Here is a 19,140-nt window from a genome sequence, read left to right on the forward strand (position 1 = left end):
AATAAAATTTAATATAGATCATAAAAACACAACAAACTGATAATGACGAATTCATTGTAATATTCATGATCTAAAAAATAAAAAATCGTTCCCAAAATTAGATAGTAGGGGTGCATTTGCTATAAGTATAAGGAATATATAACCTCCATATATTTTCTGTACGTAATAAATAATTCGAGCAAGTCCTATAAAATTTCAGGCAACAACTATATATTTTGCTTGGAAAATATATAATTTTATGCACAAGAGAAGGTATGATAATTTTTCTACCACCTTTTATATCTTATATATTAAGTGTAAAGAATGTGAAAAATATAATATCATTTAAAATGAATAAATACACATCACATTCTAAGGCTGTATTTATCGATAATCACCAGCCAATCATTCAATATTTTTTAATATTTTGATTAATTTGTTTATTTTCTCCGTCATAATATTCCTAGCAAGCCAACCACATTCACTTTTTGATGGTTTACAATAACCATTTCTTTAATTGGTGTGACACCAGCCTACTTAATAATCCATTAAATAGTGAAAAGAACATCCAACTGAAGAGTTTATTTTCTTGGACGTGAGATGTCACAATTGTAGACAGGTTAAGTTATCCAAAAACTAATGTTATTCTATTAATCAACGAAGAGGACAATTCAGCTGCAATTAATAACATTTAGTAATAAGTAATTGCTATAGTTCTAGGCCCCTCTCGATAACCCAACCAAATACTCCTTCTGTTCGATTATAATTAATTGTATAGTATAATAGTACTATATTACTATCATTTATTATTAAAAAAAATAATCACTTATAGCTTTGTATCTTTTGTCTCCATGGTTTGGGTCTGGTCATTTTGTTCGAACATTGGGAAGCCCTATTAATACAGTTTGATTTAGATCAACTTTGATAATAAAATTTGATTTGATCATATACAAAAATTACCAAATTATATTTTAACCGTATGGTTTGGTTTAATGCCTGATTGGTAAAAGTAATTGAAATAGTATAGCGCACCCATAAAAGATAAAGTAAAAGAGGAGGTAAAAACATTTGAGAAATTGGTCCCTAAAACCATAAACTTTGCCTAAAATTTGGTATTTCCCATGAACTTTGATATTGGTATATAATATCACAAACTTTGCACATTGTTTGGTATTTCACACAACATGTCAATTACTATATTTGACTAAAGTACGAGACATTTTTATCATACTTACACAATTAAATCAACGTAGTTTTCAACATGACTTTTTATCCTACATGTTATGAACTTAAAAAGTAATTTAAAATATTATAAAACATATCACAGTTGACTACGTAAAATAAGATTTTGATGAATATATCTTATTTGAGTGAGTTTGGGAAAATATCAAACAAAATGCAAAGTTTGTAATATTATAGACCAATTTCATTAAATTAGTCCACTTAAAATTTTAAACTTTTTTTACAATATAGTATTGCACTGTTAATGATGTAGATTTTATTATCCGTTAATAATATTTCAACTATTTTTTTCCGTCTCTTTCTCTCATTTTATCAATTTAAATATTAAACCTCACCTTGATTATTCATAAAATCTCTATTTTTAGGGAACATAGGGAAAATATTTCACAATGAAACGATCCCACAAAATTTCCCATTTAGAAAATAAAAACACACAAACCCCTAAACTCGTTTATAATGAATTTGCCAGAAAATCCCTTTATAAGTTTATAACTTATTAAAAAAATCTGTAAAAGCACCAGTCATATTATATAGAAGCCGAGTGGGACTATGAACAACAATTACATCTCAGTTATAATCAAATGAATGGAACTAACCCAACCCCATCCCTCTCCTTCCCCCTATCTTACATTTTGATGTAAATTTAGAGTTCTATGTTACAACCCAAAATTGTTATGATGCGACTCTAGAGCTACACTCAATAAACCCAGGGATACATTAGCAGAGCTCTCTGTGACAACTCTCGTGCACGCTGGAGTTGCACCTCGAATCAATCCCAAGGTCGTGTCACGGGTAGATCAGGGACTAGGTTAGGCAGTCTCACAACCGCCCTAACCTCCAAGCTGCACCCGATCTTTAACAGAGACACCACACTGCCAGCTCATGGTCATCAGTATAGACACATGCAAGATTTAGGCCTGTGCAACAGCAAAACGGCCAACTAGATAAGCCAGCTCTCGTTGGTGATCAGCATTCAGGCCATAAGACAGCAGAAGGTAGCAACTGGACCAGAAATCAGTAAGGGATCACGTAAGGCAGAGCATAAATATCTGCTGACTCAATATGTACAGCTTCTGACCAAACGTGCTGGTCGTCCTTGTCACTGACTTGTTCCACCTTACGCATACCAGCATGACCTTTCTCGGTGAACAGCCAGTCCTGGTGGTCAGGTTCACACCAGTCCTCCACCTTGGGTACTGTTAGTACCTCGGCCAGGTACTTGGCATCAGGATGGGGAGGCCTTCTTGATGCTTCAGCTATTAGGTCATCAATCTTCGGCACCTTCAGGGCCTTGTTCACAGAAGGGGGATCATGACCAGGTACCTTTGAAGCTTCAGCAATCTGGTTGCTGATCATAGCTACTACTGCAGAAGATTTTGGCTTCTCTGGCGACGGTTTATGGGCTCCGGTGAAGCCATTCATCAACCTCTCGAGATTATCCACTCTAGCATTATTAGGGATAATGTGATTATTATGAGAAGGTTTCATGGGAGTCTGGAAAGGATCGAGTTTCCTTCCGTTTTCTGTCAACTGGTGAGGAGCAAGTCTTTGAATTTTATTTGGCCTGATATCACTCTCTGTAAGCAAGCAACATCTGTCAGCCAGCAGAAAAGCTTAACTTGAACATATACAAACACCATATCTACTTCATAGAAAGTCACGCTGATGTTTCAAGAGATCTAGTGAAAAGCATTTATAAGAAAGTGGAACCAAGCAGGCCCAAACAAAGATTATTACAAAGCTATCTTTACAATAACCGAAGTGCATGCACTTTCTTTTTTGGGAGGAAATATAGAAGTATTTGTCCAGCAGTTACAATGGAACAAGAGAACTCACCATGGAGGAAACCATTTGTATTTTCATCTTTTCTTTTCCTGAAATTTCCTTCATTACCAGCATTACTGTAGGTTTCCTTCAACAGGTCCACGCTATGTTTACCAGTAATGCTGCCGGGATCATTACTCCCATCATTTTTAATCAGGTTCTGACTGCTATTCTTAACCCCTTTTCTAATCTTTGCATTCTCTTCTTTTTTCTTCTCTTTGTCCTTGTCATTTTCCTTCAAGGGGCTTTCCTTAATCCTATCTTTCTGCTTAACAACACCTGTTTCCTTAAATTTCTCCCTGTCTTCCCACCTCCTCCCATTCTGTTCTTCCACTGTTTTCAGAACCCCTTCAACTTTAGCTTTGGGATTTGGCATAGGGCTCTGCATCATTTTACTTCCACCAAAATCATTTTTCACCCCTTGAGCGTCATTTTGTTTCTCAGTTCTCTTATTTTTATTATCACCCTTTTCCGCTACCAGCAGTCCTGAAGAGTTTCTGATGGCACCTCTTAATACCACCTCTTGATCTTTATTGTCCAGAACAGCAACTCTCTCAGGTAACTGGCTCCCACCACTCCTTTGATCATCCCTGATCCTCCTGTCCAGTTCCTGAATGAATTTTGATTCCGCATTGAACTGGGAAGACAAAAAGCTTTGTGAAGGCTTCCCACCATTTTGACCCTGAAACGGACTAGAACCTCTTGCTTCATTCCCAAAACCACTTCTATCTTTGTTGTGTACTTTTGGCTGAAGCTTCCCTCCACTTCTATCCTCAAGTTTCCCTGCAACTGTAGACTCTTCGGATATGCTGCTTTTGTCCTTGTCTTTGCCACAACCCTCCTTATCCTTCTTTTTGTCTCTTTGCTTTTCCTTCTTTTTCTTCTTTTCCTTATGTTTTTCTTTTCGGTCTTTCTTGTCCCTATGTTTTTTCTCATCACTTCCATCTCTCTCTTTAGCTTTCTTTCTTTCCTTATCCTTTTTCTCCTTTTTGTGCTTTTTTTCTTTGCGCTTCGCCTGAAAACATAATAATCATTAACATACTCCAACCAGGACGATGCAAACGGTAATTAGTCTTGACAGCTAATAACAATGACACAATCACGTGTCTAACGTACACCTGCCATTACTAGATGATGATATGAATTAGTGACAGAGACTCTATCAAGTAGTGCTAATCAATTATTCGTTTAGTACATGTTAAAAAACATACAATTTCTCTTAAAATGAACAGAAAAGGGACCAAATAAAGACCATGTCTTCTTTTCATTAAGATCACAAGAAGACAATTTGCTTTTTTCTAGCTTCACTAATTTGTAACCAGCAAAAGTCAATACACATGAGCAAACAACAAGGTGGAAGCTTCTGTTCATATAAATGGCCAAATAAAGATCACGTCCTCTTTGTATTAAGATCACAAGAAGACAATTTGCTTTTAACTAACTTCATTCATTTGTAACTACCAAAAGCCATACACTTGAGCAAACAACAAGCTGGAATAGAACCTCAGACAATCTTTCATCAGCCAACTAAACCCTAGATTTTCTTTCACGCCAATTGCAAGTTTACAACAAAATGACAAATTTCCAAACTAGCACTGTCATAAAAAACATAGAAAATCAATCACATAGAAAAGAAAACAAAAGCTTGTGTTTTAAAAGTAACTTTTTGGAGCAAAACTGTATATCCATGAAGACAATCTCACTGATGGAAACACAGAGCATATTCCATGCCACATGAAACACAAAGCATATTCCATGTTGCGTTTAGGAATCGTCAGTTAATTAAGGGTTCATACTATGAGAACATAGAGAAGGAAGATCGGACTATCTAAATGGTGAATACACTGGAGTCTTGAGAAGAATATATTTCTAGTCATTCCTGTGGAACATTTTGTACCTTACATATCATGCTATGTAAACATTTTTTGATGTCTCATAAACTTCTAACTAGTTGACATACATACATGATACATCACACACACATAACTTATACATGCGTCGCACATAGCATTCAGCTAGTTTAAGAAAATGCTCTAAACTTTAAAGAACGACTCAAGCAAATGTTAAGTTGGCTTCATTTAGTTTTGTACCTTATACTCTTTAGCAATACAGCCTTCAAACCAAAAGAAGTCTATAAATAACCATGGAGAGCGGTTTAGCTCCGAAAATTTAGCACTCAAAAAAGATTCAATTAATTCTACCAAATTTTATTTACAAAATAATATATCCCCCTTTGATATCTCTATGACATATGAACAATTGAAATGAGTTGCAATAGCAGAGTTACTTGCATGTTTATAGTTCAAATATATTTATACTAAGGTTCAACAATAAACAAAGGTATATAAGTGAAATAACTTTTACATTAATCATTTATTTGTATATTAAAAAGATAGGTATGCAGTAACTTGCCTCAGTTCCGTAGCAAATTTAACCCACCATAGCATGAAAGACAAACCACAATACTACAGTTACAACTACTTCAATAAGTACGCATACGTTCAGGTTCACTAACTCGGCGTTGGAGATGAAAATCTAATGGTTGTCAATCTCGAAAAACCACTGTGTTCAGAACATGTTTCAGTATATTGTTACTCCATTTTAATACGCACTTCTCCCTTTAACAGTCCTCCACATTCATTTCTATTAACATATCACAGCAAAAATAGTTTGGGGGTGCAATGTTGTGATAATTACGAAATCCAGATAAAGTTGACACATCATAGCTTTAATTTTGTGTTATTAAAGGCGCATACATCTTGGAGCTGTGGGAATTAATTCTATTTTTGCTTATCATTACTATTTAACTGTTAGTTTATTTTAAGTCTATTTCGCCATTGGATTATTAGAATCTAGCATGGGCTGAGAGTTAAAGAGCATACATATGCTTAATTTGAGATAAGTAAGCAAGCTATGATCTGAAATACTTGAGTTTAGTAGCAGAATATTTCTGCTGGGCGAGCATTGGCCAGATGGTTCCTTTTTGGTGAAGTAGGCAATTCCTACTGGACAGGCATAGCCTGAGAAAAGTTTTATGTCATCATTCAGTTAACAGTTAATTTGTGCCGATGAATCCTATTCATGTGCACGTGTTTTCCCTATCTGTTCACTCTACAGTCTATCAGAACTCTAGCGAGGTTCTTTAAAGTGAAAGGTATTTCTCATAGTATCAAAATAAAATATAGATTATTGCACAATGATTTTTTTCTTCAGTGTAATCTGACGATCTAGAACACTGTCATACTACTTAGAGGTGAAAGGTTCTCACTTTTTAAGAGAGGTCACTGTCCTGGACTAGCATTTTCCTATAACAACATAATGACACTACCCACATTCACCAAAATTATAACACTAATTCACGATCCCTCAGAACTTAGAATCAGAAAAAGCACATTGGGAAGTACAGAGATATTCTGAATAACAGATCAAGAATCAGAAAACTGAAGAAACTTGTTTATCTGATATATAACCCAGCTAGCTGGGTTAGTTAAAAGCACACAAGGAAATGCCGAACTATTTAATGAAACATTGCAAAGAATCCAATTAATGTCAAATGTTCTTACATGCATAATTTAACTTGCAGGAATGTTTTTGTTCGCAATATTACTTAGTCACCAACATCCTTCTCAACTCCCAAGCTTAATGTCAACTTGGTTTTATTCAAAACTAGAACAGTTCTACAAGTTATATTTTTTTCAAAAGAAACAGATGATAAAACTGCCAACTATGTTGGGCGTCTTTATTGAGACCATACAGATAATTTGCATCTTTATTAGGGAAAATTACTTGCAGAGTAGGAATTCATACCAACAAGAGACAGTTCATCACTAACTCACACCACACAAATTCTTCTTGTATAAGATCTATAAAGTTCAATTTAGTATATCACATTTAAGTGGCACTGCTTTACTGAATAGTTTATCAATAAGTTTCAGGTGCAACTTAAAACTTGCAAATCACAACTCAAGAAACTAGCAATACAGGTCCACAGGCACAATCTGCCTACATAAACTAATCAAAGTAGAAACAGAGTAGTATGATTCATTTCTGCTACATCCAAACAATGTATAATGGTGCCTGCTTATCACTAATCAAAGTAGAAATGGATCAATGCACATTCACTTCTGCTACAACTTCAGTATAACTGCTAGTGAAGTATCATGGATTAAAAGTATTCCAAAACTAAACAGATTGGGGGAGGGGAGAGGTGAAATAACAAACCTCTTTTAATAAGTCCAAGTCATCGGGGATGTGCTTTCTTTCATATCCCGGTGGTGGAAATGGAAAGCAGCGAGACATTGCACACTTTACCCGTCGAAATGAAATAACTACAATCAAGAAAACAATGTTCTTGGATTACTTTTCTAGAATAGCAGAGTTCCAAAGCGGGAACAGACCAGTGATTAAATCTCCGTCCATGCACCATGACCCCACATTGACTTCCAGCTTCAGTACTCTACCATCTATTTCTGCTTGTACTGATCCTTATACCCTAATCACCCTCTTGCTAGCTCAAGCTTTACACCCGAGTGACCAAGTCCAAGAAACCGAACAGACGGACTCCAACTTCAACTGAATAAATTCTTCAATATACAAACACAAGAAATTTTGTACAACACAAAAAACTCCAAACTCAACTCCAATAGCAGGCTAGGTATTAACTGAGTACAGTTGGCAACTGATCAAGATATACCAAGTGCTGATATCTATAGCTCTTGCAGTAAAAGCTTCTGCAACTACACTATGTTAATCCAAAGGGCATCTCGTGAAACGACTATTGCTTCCTGATTGAGGATCTTAGGACAGGTCTACTAGGCGAATGACACTTGATGATCATCACCTTGGCCTCCTCGACCTTATCATAAAAATTTAATCCCAAAATCATTCCCTAGTTCGATAAAAGAAAACCACTAATTCATAAGATCGCCAAAAATTCTGATTTTTCCAGTGTGTTATTAGTTATATTTTGTAAGAACAGTCCTCTTCCATATTCTTTGGAAAAAAAACTTTGGCACAGTTACAATGCTTACACTCAAAACGGGGATTCTTACGCTCCTTACGATCAAAGCCAACTCCCATCAGCTTTGAAACCGACTAAGTTGATGTCGCCTCACAAGTGCCCCAAGACCTCAGGATTTGTAACTGAATCCCCGAAAGTTCCCAATTTGCTGATCAAAACCACAATTCCAACTGCAAATCCGCCTCCTTACCAAGATCAGATTCGAAAACCCTAGATAATATCCAACAAAACAAAACCAATCACGCAAGTGCCGAGAACCCTAAATCCGAAAGTGCAAAAAGGAAAATTCCAATTCAACTAATCAAAGTGAATTTTCGGTTCCATCGCGGAAAAGGAATAAAAAGGGGCCAAAATTCAGCACTTTCCAGCAAAGCGGCGAGAAAAGATTGAATTCGCTTTGGAATGAAGAATCGGATCACGAAATTATTCTAATGCTCCATCCAATTTTAAAAAACCTTTAAATGTCCAGAACCAGAAGTAAAATTATAAAATCAATTTTCAACAGGACTCAGTTCAATCGAAAACCTCTCAAGTTTAAATCAAAAGTATCACATCTAATTCAACTTTAATCCATACTATTACCTCGCTCGCAACGAGCATTTGTTGATAGGGACAAGATCCCAGTTTTATTAAAGAAAAATTAACGGAAAAAACAGTATGAATGAATCAAAGGAGCAATAAATTGCCTCTTCCCTGGATGAATAAATATGGGGAAACAGCGATGCTGGCTGAGAATGTGTGTGCTGTGCGTGGAAGGAAAAGATGGGAGGGACAGAGGTTTATTTTGGTGTTGGGGAATACAACGCGAAATGAGAAAAAATCAGGAAAAGGAAAACAAATACAAAAAGCCTACTCATTGCTTATAGTACTGATTTTAGAGAGAGAAATTATATGAGAGGAGACCCACCAACGCAGTCGTAGTCTATCCGTTGAAGGAAAAACTCATTGGTTTTAACAAAGCATACATACAAATTGTCATATTTATTTACTACTCCTTTTCCGTATTATAAGTACCACATTTTTCCTATTTTCTGAGAATTTTACAAATTATTTGATTCGGCTCAACTCAAATTTTAAGGATGTGAATCCTATTTTTACATACTTTTTACTGAAATATGTGGCTTAATACCAAAAGTAGTTAAAAACTAATGAAAACAGACAGACAAAAATATTTTATAGAGGTAGTTTTCCTCTGTATCTTTACAATAGGATACAAATCTCAATCCTCTAATTCTCAAACTCAATAGATATAGTAGTTTTAGTTGAAAGCAAAGGGTATAAAATTTACCAAATCTAAAGTTTCTTTTTCTGGACATGTTTTACACTACACCATTGCATTAGCAATTTCCCAACAATTGAAAAAGTGACTTTGGCATGCATGTTTTTTTCCATATTAGCAGGAAATTTGTTTGCACAACTCACCGAAAAACCAAAAACGAATCAAAGCCTTAATGATTTTTTGTAGTGATTAAACAACTCAATCACAAAGCAAATCAACCCTAATTAAAAACTTTTCCTACACATCAACTAGCAAATCAAATGATATAGTAATATACTAATATAATTAAGCAAGGCCACTTCTTTTAGGTACTAGAAGAAGTGGTATCTTCTTATGCACTGTAATCCCAGGAAGAGATTCCACATCAATATCTTCCACCTTCATCCCTTTTGGCATTTCCCAATCAAAACAATAAACCAAATTAGCAACTGCAAGCTCCACATTCACAAGTCCCATTAACGACGCAGGGCACATCCTTCGCCCCGCCCCGAACGGAAGGAACCCGAAATCTTGTCCTGTCGCAACATCAGTGTCGATATTCAAGAACCTCTCGGGCACGAACTTTTCTGGATCTTCCCAGTACTCGGGAGCTCTTGCAACTGCCCACGCGTTGACATAAACCACTGTCTTGGGCTCGATTTGATAGCCTTGTAGAGTGCATCTTTGCATTGCTTGTCGCGTGAGCAGTGGGATCGGAGGATACAATCGGAATGCCTCGTTAACGACTGCTTTTAGGTATGGAAGTTGAGGGAGATCGTCTTCGTCTACATGGCCTTTTTTGCCGGCAAGGTTTCGGATTTCTTGTTGTAGTTTGTTCATGATTTGGGGTGCCTTCATCAACGCCGTCATCACCCAAACTGTGGCCGCGGTTGCCCCGGTGAATATATTCTACAAATAAGGAATTATTGAGATACTAAATACTATCAAACAACACACCAACTATTGCAACAATCTAATATAGTGAAACTTGGATTTTATAAGTGTAAGAAACTATACCATAAGCAAATAAAATTCATTAGCTAAGACATGAATAAATATGAAATTTTCACTTCTAAAGTAATACTCCTATAACCAAGTGTTGCATCTATCTAACAAGGAAACGCATCAATCATAGGACTGATAATGATAGAGATTATATTGAGTAAGAATACAATGCATCAACAATACTTCTATTCTCATAGGATCTATCATCTATATATAATCTATATTTTAAAGTTAGGGATGGAATTGAGTAAGAATGTATAAATATATCATAATAGATGGAGTACTATAATAGACAACAAATTTTGGCCTTACCCACCCTTACTATATGTACCTGCATATAGCAACAAACATGAAATAAAATACGAAATTGAATTCTATTGATATCAATATAATACCACTAGCAAAGCTTTGATGTTGATATCAACAGATAGAGATTTATCCTCTTTAAGCCTGATCAATATATCAACAATATCCTCTTCGTTCTCGTTCTCACTCTCATTCTTCCTCTTTGGATCAAGATGATCTTCGATGATCTCTTGGTAGAACACGTCCAACTTCTCATAAGTTGCGTCGATCCAATCTCTATATCCATTCAATCTATCCACCCAACTCAACGAAGGAAAGAAATCCGATACACATAGAGACGCCAACACACCTTGAGCCTCCCTCAGAATCTCACCAAACCTTCTTTCTTTTTTCGACTCTTCATCTTCATGCCCTCTTCCAAAAGCAATTCTACATATCAAACTGCTTCCTAAAGAGAGAGTCATCTCACTCAAATCGACAACACCACCACCTTCCCTCTCATCATCGCAAATCTTCCCGATCTTGGCGATCATAAGAGAGACTTCCTCCTCCCGAATGGGACGAAAGGATTGGATCTTGCCCGCGCTGAGGAGATGGATCGATGTCATCTTCCTCATCTCCCTCCCCTTAGGGAGAGAACCCCATGTCCATGTTGTTGTAAGAGAGCCTCTGCTGCCCTAGACACGTGGGCCTGCTGCAGAACGATGAGTCTAGGGTTTTCAGCACTTGTTTGGCTAGTTTTGGTGAAGAGACGATGACGGCGGAGATGGAGCCGAGCTTTAGGTGAACAATGGGGCCGTGCTTCTTGGAGAGTTTCCATAGATATGTGGGTAGGTCTCCGGCAAAGAGGAACTGGTGGAGGTTTCAGATCAACGGGAGGCGTGGGGTGCCCTGTGGGAGGGTTTTTGGTGGTTTGGTGGTTTTGTGGAGAAGGTATAGCAAGATTAAGGGAAGAGATATCCATAGAAATAGTGACATGGTGATGGAATGTTTGTTTGTGTTTCTCTTGATAAGGTGCATATAATGATCATGAGGGAGTATAAAAATTAGATCATCGCACGTACTATATTATATTTATAAGTATTTTATAAGTTTCTATATATAAAATCTAATAGTTTTGAATTCATTAATTTAACTCATGGCCATATTCATTAGATGGGATAAAAGAATCAGAAGATTCTTGTCACTTACAAGCAAAATCAAAGAAAGCCTCTAAAAACAAAAAAAGAGAAGTTTAGAGATCAAACCTCATTTATTCTTTTATAGAAAAAAAAAAGAGTGATTTAAAACCTAATTATACTACTCCTTAATCACATGGTGACATGTATCTATTTCGCAATCCTCCTAGTTACGTAACTTAAAATTTTTAGACATGTTGCACGGAAACCGCACTTGGTAATATATCTTAATACTAATTAATACTCTCTCCGTCCTAAGGAAGATAAGGTGACACGAGAATTTATGCAACTTTATTTTGTGTGTAAAGTGGAAAGAGTAAAGTAAAAGAGACAATAAAGTAGAGAGAAAGATGTTTCTGTTTTTAATAATAGGTCATCGTGGTTGGAACAAACAAAATGGAAAAGTGGGTCATCTTGAGTGGGAGGGAAGGAGTACTATTGTTGAAATGAAAAACGAATAGTTTTTAAGAAGAAATGGATCAATATTAAACGAATCGTTTTTAATACTATATTATTTTCTGTTTAGCATGTAAATATTACCGACAAAACTTTGATCCTAATAATATGCTAAATTTAGGAAACGGATACCTTCACCGCCAATTTTATTCTTACACCATTGATCTAACTAGTTTGGCCTATTCTAAGTTATTTTTAGAAAGTTGTTATACTGTGGCCATAACATATCAAAGCCATCAAGTAGCAGTGTAGCACATCTTAATAATAAAATTTCATTTGTTTGTGTCTGTGAATTGGCCGAAGACTCGTTAATGCGGATTCGAATCCACAGTAACAAATTTCATTTTTCCATCTATCCTCAAATAATTGGTTTTTGTCTCGGTATTTATTTCTATCACAAAATCCATGGATATGGTAGTGCTCTCGGATCAGTCATATCGTTTCCAAATATGAAACGACTTTTTCTGTTCATTGCAACACGTAGACTAAACAAGCTTCGATGAACTGGAGGAGGCGAAAGCATAACTTCGATAATACGAATGCAAATAGAGTGAGTGTGTACTATGTTGTGAATAGGGATGTCAATGCAACCACAACTCATGGGTTGACGAATAACCCTCTAAATTTAGCCTACTAAATTTTCAACTCGATAAAATCATAACCCGATTAGCCCGCACCCAATTAACCTGCTACCTAAGGAGGATTAGCATGAAACCCGCTGGACTGATCCGATTGACGTCCCTAGTTGTGAATAACGTGAATTAGTGTGGAAATACATTGAATGACTACTCAATTTATAGACGTAGTCTACTGCATTGAGGATCCTGTGAAATTAGTACAAAGTCAAGTCTGCAATCACAACACGCGTATAACGGTTGAGGATACACACATTACATGTCTTTCAAAGATGGTAGAGCATGAATCTGGACACAATGTATTTGCATATGTCCACGTTGTTGGTCATTCGAGGGACGTACCTGGATGGGCCTATGTGGATGTATGACTGTTGACTATTACAAATGTCAGGACATGCATATTTTTCATGTTATGTTGGGCAACGCATCCAATGCAAATTTTAGCAATTTAGTTATAATTGGGTTCGTTTTCGCAATCCAAAAAATAAGTTAGACTCGAATAATACCAAGCCACAAGCCCAACGATCAGGCCAAAAGAACAACCCAAAGAACAATTGTCAAGATTCAAGATCTAAGACCAAGGCACCAGCTCGCGGCTTGCATGCCCGACTTTGGTGATAAGCAGCGACGGTGCGCGCTTGTCGTCTTTACAACCCATCACCTGTGCACATAATTTTTACGTGATAGTTTACCCTCTTAAATACTCACTCCCTCCGTAAAAATTTGTTACCTTTCACTTTTATCATTTTTTGTAGTGGATCCAACATTCCACTAACTCATTCTCATTCACTTTTTTTTAAAATTAATTTATAAAAATAGGATCCACATGCAGCTAATTTTTTCAATCCACTTTCTATTACATTTCTTAAAACACGTGCCGAGTCAAATGGGAGCAAACTATTAGGGACGTAGGGAGTACAAGATTAATGGATGTTCTTTTTTAATATAGGATTAATTAACACACACATTAATAAATTTAATTAACTTCATATTATGCGACAACTTTAATTCAATGGTGTGAACCTTGCTTCCCCACCGTGAATGTGGCCATGATCAATCAAGCCGAGAGTGTGGCATCAGTTCTATAACATGTATTTTCTGTCGATCAAGTGTGTTGCGTGATTGCTCGAAACAAACATTGCAATTTATGTTGTTGTCCTCGAGATATTATTGCAATGTTTTTATATATGTGTCAATTGGTGATTGATTCATTTGGTGTTTCATAATCTATTTGCTAGATATTGTCCTTGATCATTTGCGAGTCAATTGGTGATTCATTTGGTGTTTTATAGTAGTACTATTCACTTTGCTGACTGATAGAAATCCGTGGGTTCCATCCTAAAACCAATTGGTGATAGGAGGAGGGGCCCATGAGACTTATATACTAGTTTCAGTTTTATCTTGACACCGATGTGGGACAGTTATATGTTATATTTTTAGTTTCAATTGCCAACACCCTCCCTCAAACCCTTCAAGGTGAACCTTGGAGGGGTTGGACTTTTTTTCTAATCGATTGGACAATCGGTCCAATTTTTTTTCGATCGGTTGGACCACTTGGCCCAAATTTTTAAGTCCAGATATACTGCTGGGTCAGTCATTTTTTTCGTTTCGGCCCAGATATACTGCTGGGTCAGTCATTTTTTCAGTTTCGGCCCAGATATCCAGCACATACTTCCTTTGGTTGATAAAGATCCCTTGCTTTGATCTAAGTACTTCTATTCCCAAGAAATACTTTAGATGACCAAAATCCTTCATTTCGAACTCCTTGGATAGATTCTTCCTCAGTTGCTCTATTTCTTCTGCATCGTCAACAGTGATAATCATGTCATCAACATAAATAATGAGGCATGTAATCTTACCATTCTTCTTCTTAAGGAACAAGGTGTGATCTGAGTTGCTTTGACAGTACTCATACTTCTTCGTTACTTCAGTAAATCTTCCGAACCATGCTCTCGGAGATTGTTTGAGGCCATACAGTGTCTTCTTGAGTTTGCAAACTTCCCCACTTCGGAAGTCTCCGGTAAATCCTGGTGGAGGAACCATGTAAACTGGCTTAGTCAATTCTCCATGTAGGAAGGCATTCGTCACGTCAAACTGGTGTAAAGGCCAGTCCCGATTAGCAGCTATCGAGAACAACACCCTCACGGTATTGATCTTCGCAACTGGTGAGAAAGTCTCAGCATAGTCAATGCCATAGGTTTGTGTATACCCTTTCGCCACGAGCCTTGCTTTATATCGGTCAATGGATCCATCAGGTCTTCTTTTAATTTTAAACACCCATCTGCATCCCACTGTAGTAGCCCCTTTTGGTAGTTCGCTAATCTGCCAAGTCTTGTTCTTTAGTAGAGCATCCATCTCGACGAGCATGGCATCTCTCCAGTGTTTAACTTTCCATGCTTCCTCGGCTGTATAGGGAATCTCCTCTTCCTCATAGAGTGCTGCTTCAAATGCCCTGACCATCTTGGCCAAGTTCCCTTTCACAAAGTTAGCTACCGCGTACTGACTCCTTCTTCCCGTCTTTTCGGGTGAAAACCTCTTTGGCGGAATTCCACGGTTGCTTCGCGGTGGAAGGATATATCGACCTGTATCCTCGTCTAGAGTAGTGTTTTCCTCAACAGTTTCTGTCACAACAGGATCAGTAGTACTATTTTCTTGAGGTGGATCGGAAATTACCTCAGATTCCTCGGATATCCGTCGAGGCGAGATATTGGAACGCGGTTGAGAATCTTCTACAGTGGTCGAGACCTGCTCGGTGACAGTGCTAACTGGTTCTGTTGGATCCTCGTTGGAGTGATTTGAATCAGGCACAAACCAACTTAGGTAGTCTACTGTGTTGTATGACTCACTCTCCCCCTGACTGCTAAGTTGGGTTTGGTAGTAAAACTCTGTTTCCAAGAAGTTACAATTCATTGTGGTGACTATGCGTTTTGTAGTCGGGTCATAACACCTATATCCCTTTTGGTTTACCTCGTACCCCACAAACACACATTTGGTAGCACAAGGTGATAGCTTTGTTCTCTCATGTTTTGGAATGTGGACGTAAACAGTGCATCCAAAAACTTTTGGTTGGAGGTTAAGGTGTGGAGGTATTTTGGTGAGTTTGGAGAGAATATCAAGGGGGGTTTTTTTGTGTAGGATTTTTGTGGAAGTCGATTCATGAGGTAGATAGAGGTTGCAACTGCTTCAGGCCAGAAGTGGGTGGGTACTTTGGATTCAAACATCAAGGCTCGGGTTATCTCGAGAATGGTTCGGTTTTTTCTTTCTGCTACGCCGTTTTGTTCTGGAGTATAGGGACAGGTGGTTTGGTGGACAAGGCCTTTTTCAGTGAGGAATTCTGTCATTCTTTGGTTCACAAATTCCCTCCCATTATCAGATCGAAGAGTTTTTATGATGGTTTGGAACTGTGTTTGGATAAGGTTAAAAAACAGGATGAATTTATCGACTACCTCAGATTTGTGTTTTAGAAAATATATCCACGTCATCCTAGTGCAATCATCTACGAAAATCACAAAATATCGCCACTCATTTCCCCCAATAACAGGTGCAGGACCCCACACATCAGCATGAATAAGGGAAAAAATAGAATTCATACGAGTATTCGATGGTTTAAATGATTGTCTGTGGCTCTTGGCCAAAACACAAGTTTCACACGAAAAGTCTTTTGGAATAGAAAGTTTAGGGAAAAGTAAACTAAAATAACCAGGGGAAGGGTGTCCCAGTCGTTGGTGCCAAAGCCAAATCTCCCTTTTCTTGGACCCGTGAGCCAGCATCGCACTGCCTTGTTGAGCTATCTCATCCACGTAGTAGAGTCCTTGGCTCTCAGTGCCACGCCCAAGTACCTTCCTCGTCCGAATATCCTGCAAAATACAGAAGTCGGGATGCATCAGTAACGTGCAGTTCAATTCTTTAGTGACATGGCTTATAGACATCAATATTTGAGATAGAGTAGGAACATAGAGACAATTTGATAATCTCAAGGTCGGGGATATTTCAATGGTTCCCGCCCCAGCTACTGTAATTAATTCACCACTAGCAGTCTGTATGTAGGTTTTAGTGATATCACTAAAATTAACAAAATCACTCTTATTTGGTGTCATGGTGTCGGTTGCCCCACAATCGAATATCCAACCCTTTTCCTCACCCCCTGTATCCCGTTTTACTGTAAATGCAGCGGAAATATGGTCCAAAGGCTCAAACTGATTTTTTAATGGGATAGGACTAGTATGCACTGTTTCAAAATAATCAGGGGGGTTTTCGCAAAAATCTATAATCTGGGGGTCATGCTGTAACATATCATATTAGTGGGGTTCTTTTCGAAATTTAATAAATGTCGGGGGGTCTCTATGCAAAAAACGGGGTACTGGGTGTAATTTACTAAAGTTTGGGGGGGGTTACATAATTTGGGGTAACATTTCAGTGCAATTAGGGTTAGGGCCGATAAACCCTAACCCATTACCTCCGAGAGAAGCTCCGCCGTCCCCCTGTCTGCTCCGTGCTTTGCCGGCGAAATTGCCGGCTCCAATTACCCCTCAACCGCTCCCGCCTCTGCTGGGAGCCTCTGGTTCGTCCCTCTGTTTCCCCCGTCCGACTGAATCGCGATTTCCAGTCGATTTAGCCGCCGTCTCCTCTCCGGCTGACATCCCGACCACCATTTTGGCTTTCGCCGTTTGCCTCTCTTCCCACCATTCGGGGTATCCGTGCAATTGGAAGCACGTTTCGCGAGTGTGCTTTTGCATTCCGCAGTGGGAACACCACAGCTTTGATTTGTCCACCGGTTTGTTCCCCGGGCGGTGAGCGGTGGCGGGTTGCCTTGGGTTTCCGTTCCGGTGACCACCTGGTCGCTGTCCTTGAGCAGCCAGTCCATGTCCGATTCCCTGCGCTTCTCCTCCTCTGTGGTTATGGGTGATCTGGTTTGGGGATTCTGGTGGCCCCATCCTTCGTCGAGCCGCCTCCTTTTTAACCCACCCATAGGCGGTTTCCAGCGGAGGTGGTGATACCTCTTTGAGGATGTCCCGCCGGACTCCCTCATGTTCGTCGTTGAGCCCCGCGAGAAATCTGAGCAGCCTCTTTGTGTTGGTGTAAACCCTGAACTGGTTCACGCCTTTCTCACAGCAATCGACCGGTTGCTTTTGACACCGATTGATATTGATCCACATCCCATGGATTTTGCGGTAATAGGTTTCCAGATCCATTGATCCCTGTTTGATTGTGTTTGCTTGATCTTCCAGGTCATAAACGAGGTAGAGGTCGGCCTCGCTTTCGTAGGTTGTGGCTAGACTGTCCCAAATCGCCTTAGCTGATTGGTGATGGGCGAAGTCGGCAATAATATCGTTCTCGATATTATCCACGATCCATGAGAACACGATCAAATCTGTCTCCTCCCAATCGTCGTACTCCTTGCTCCCTGGCAGTGGTGGAGTTGGCTTACCAGTTATATGGGAGTAGCCTCCCCTGCTTCCAATCGCGACTTTCATCAATCGCGACCATAACGGGTAATTTGCCCCGTTAAGTTTGAACGCTACTGTCACGTTCTTACTTGCTCGTATTTTGCTGCTCGATGACTCTGTCTCTGTTGTTGGTTTTTTGTCGTCGTCTGCCATGTCTTTGGTAAGGTATGAATCTGTTTGCTCACTTGTTTTTGGTGATTTGGCTGGGATTGGTATGGGCAATGATGAAGTAACAATCTGAGCCCTAGTTCTAACACTGCTCTGAAGAGCATGATAGAAATCCGTGGGTTCCATCCTAAAACCAATTGGTGATAGGAGGAGGGGCCCATGAGACTTATATACTAGTTTCAGTTTTATCTTGACACCGATGTGGGACAGTTATATGTTATATTTTTAGTTTCAATTGCCAACACCCTCCCTCAAACCCTTCAAGGTGAACATTGGAGGGGTTGGACTTTTTTCTAATCGATTGGACAATCGGTCCAATTTTTTTCGATCGGTTGGGACCACTTGGCCCAAATTTTCAGCCCAGTTATACTGTTTGGGTCAGTCATTTTTTTCGGTTTCAGCCCAGATATACTGTTGGGTCAGTTAAATATGACCCACAGTCGGCGACCCGCTCTGATACCACGATAGAAATCCGTGGGTTCCATCCTAAAACCAATTGGTGATAGGAGGAGGGGCTCATGAGACTTATATACTAGTTTCAGTTTTATCTTGACACCGATGTGGGACAGTTATATGTTATATTTTTAGTTTCAATTGCCAACAGTGACAATTGTTATGAGAT

The 19,140-nt window shown here is 38.5% G+C and overlaps 2 protein-coding genes across 3 annotated transcripts; both read right to left on the reverse strand.

Moving 5' to 3' along the window:
* Positions 1-1,728: 1,728 nt before the first annotated feature.
* LOC121799840 (DEAD-box ATP-dependent RNA helicase 42-like) lies at positions 1,729-8,921 on the reverse strand. Of its 2 annotated transcripts, XM_042199342.1 has the most exons (5): positions 8,648-8,921; positions 8,076-8,275; positions 7,267-7,373; positions 3,058-4,060; positions 1,729-2,798 (listed from the first exon to the last, which is right to left on the reverse strand). In XM_042199342.1, exons 2-5 carry the CDS (start codon positions 8,122-8,124, stop codon positions 2,236-2,238), a joined length of 1,722 nt encoding a protein of 573 aa, XP_042055276.1. In that variant the 5' UTR covers positions 8,125-8,275; positions 8,648-8,921; the 3' UTR covers positions 1,729-2,235. The 2 variants fall into 2 exon arrangements, with proteins under 2 accessions (XP_042055276.1, XP_042055277.1); XM_042199343.1 differs by having other exon boundaries at positions 7,267-7,900; positions 8,076-8,918.
* A 708-nt stretch (positions 8,922-9,629) lies between these two features.
* LOC121801105 (cytochrome P450 71A1-like) lies at positions 9,630-11,289 on the reverse strand. Its single transcript, XM_042200564.1, has 2 exons — positions 10,724-11,289; positions 9,630-10,232 (listed from the first exon to the last, which is right to left on the reverse strand). The coding sequence occupies exons 1-2, from the start codon at positions 11,249-11,251 to the stop codon at positions 9,630-9,632; spliced, it is 1,131 nt and encodes a 376-aa protein (XP_042056498.1). The 5' UTR covers positions 11,252-11,289.
* Between the last annotated feature and the right edge of the window lie 7,851 nt (positions 11,290-19,140).

This window comes from Salvia splendens, chromosome 4, assembly GCF_004379255.2.
Source record: "Salvia splendens isolate huo1 chromosome 4, SspV2, whole genome shotgun sequence".
Lineage (NCBI taxonomy): Eukaryota > Viridiplantae > Streptophyta > Magnoliopsida > Lamiales > Lamiaceae > Salvia > Salvia splendens.

Coding starts and splice junctions, on each gene's coding strand:
- LOC121801105 (XM_042200564.1), bottom strand. CDS start 11,251: ATGAGGAAGATGACATCGATCCATCTCCTCAGCGCGGGCAAGATCCAA. Junction 10,233..10,723: donor ACATCAAAGCTTTGCTAGTG/GTATTATATTGA, acceptor CCTTATTTGTAG/AATATATTCACCGGGGCAAC.
- LOC121799840 (XM_042199342.1), bottom strand. CDS start 8,124: ATGGGAGTTGGCTTTGATCGTAAGGAGCGTAAGAATCCCCGTTTTGAG. Junction 4,061..7,266: donor ACTTGGACTTATTAAAAGAG/GTTTGTTATTTC, acceptor TTATGTTTTCAG/GCGAAGCGCAAAGAAAAAAA. Junction 2,799..3,057: donor TACAAATGGTTTCCTCCATG/GTGAGTTCTCTT, acceptor GCTTGCTTACAG/AGAGTGATATCAGGCCAAAT.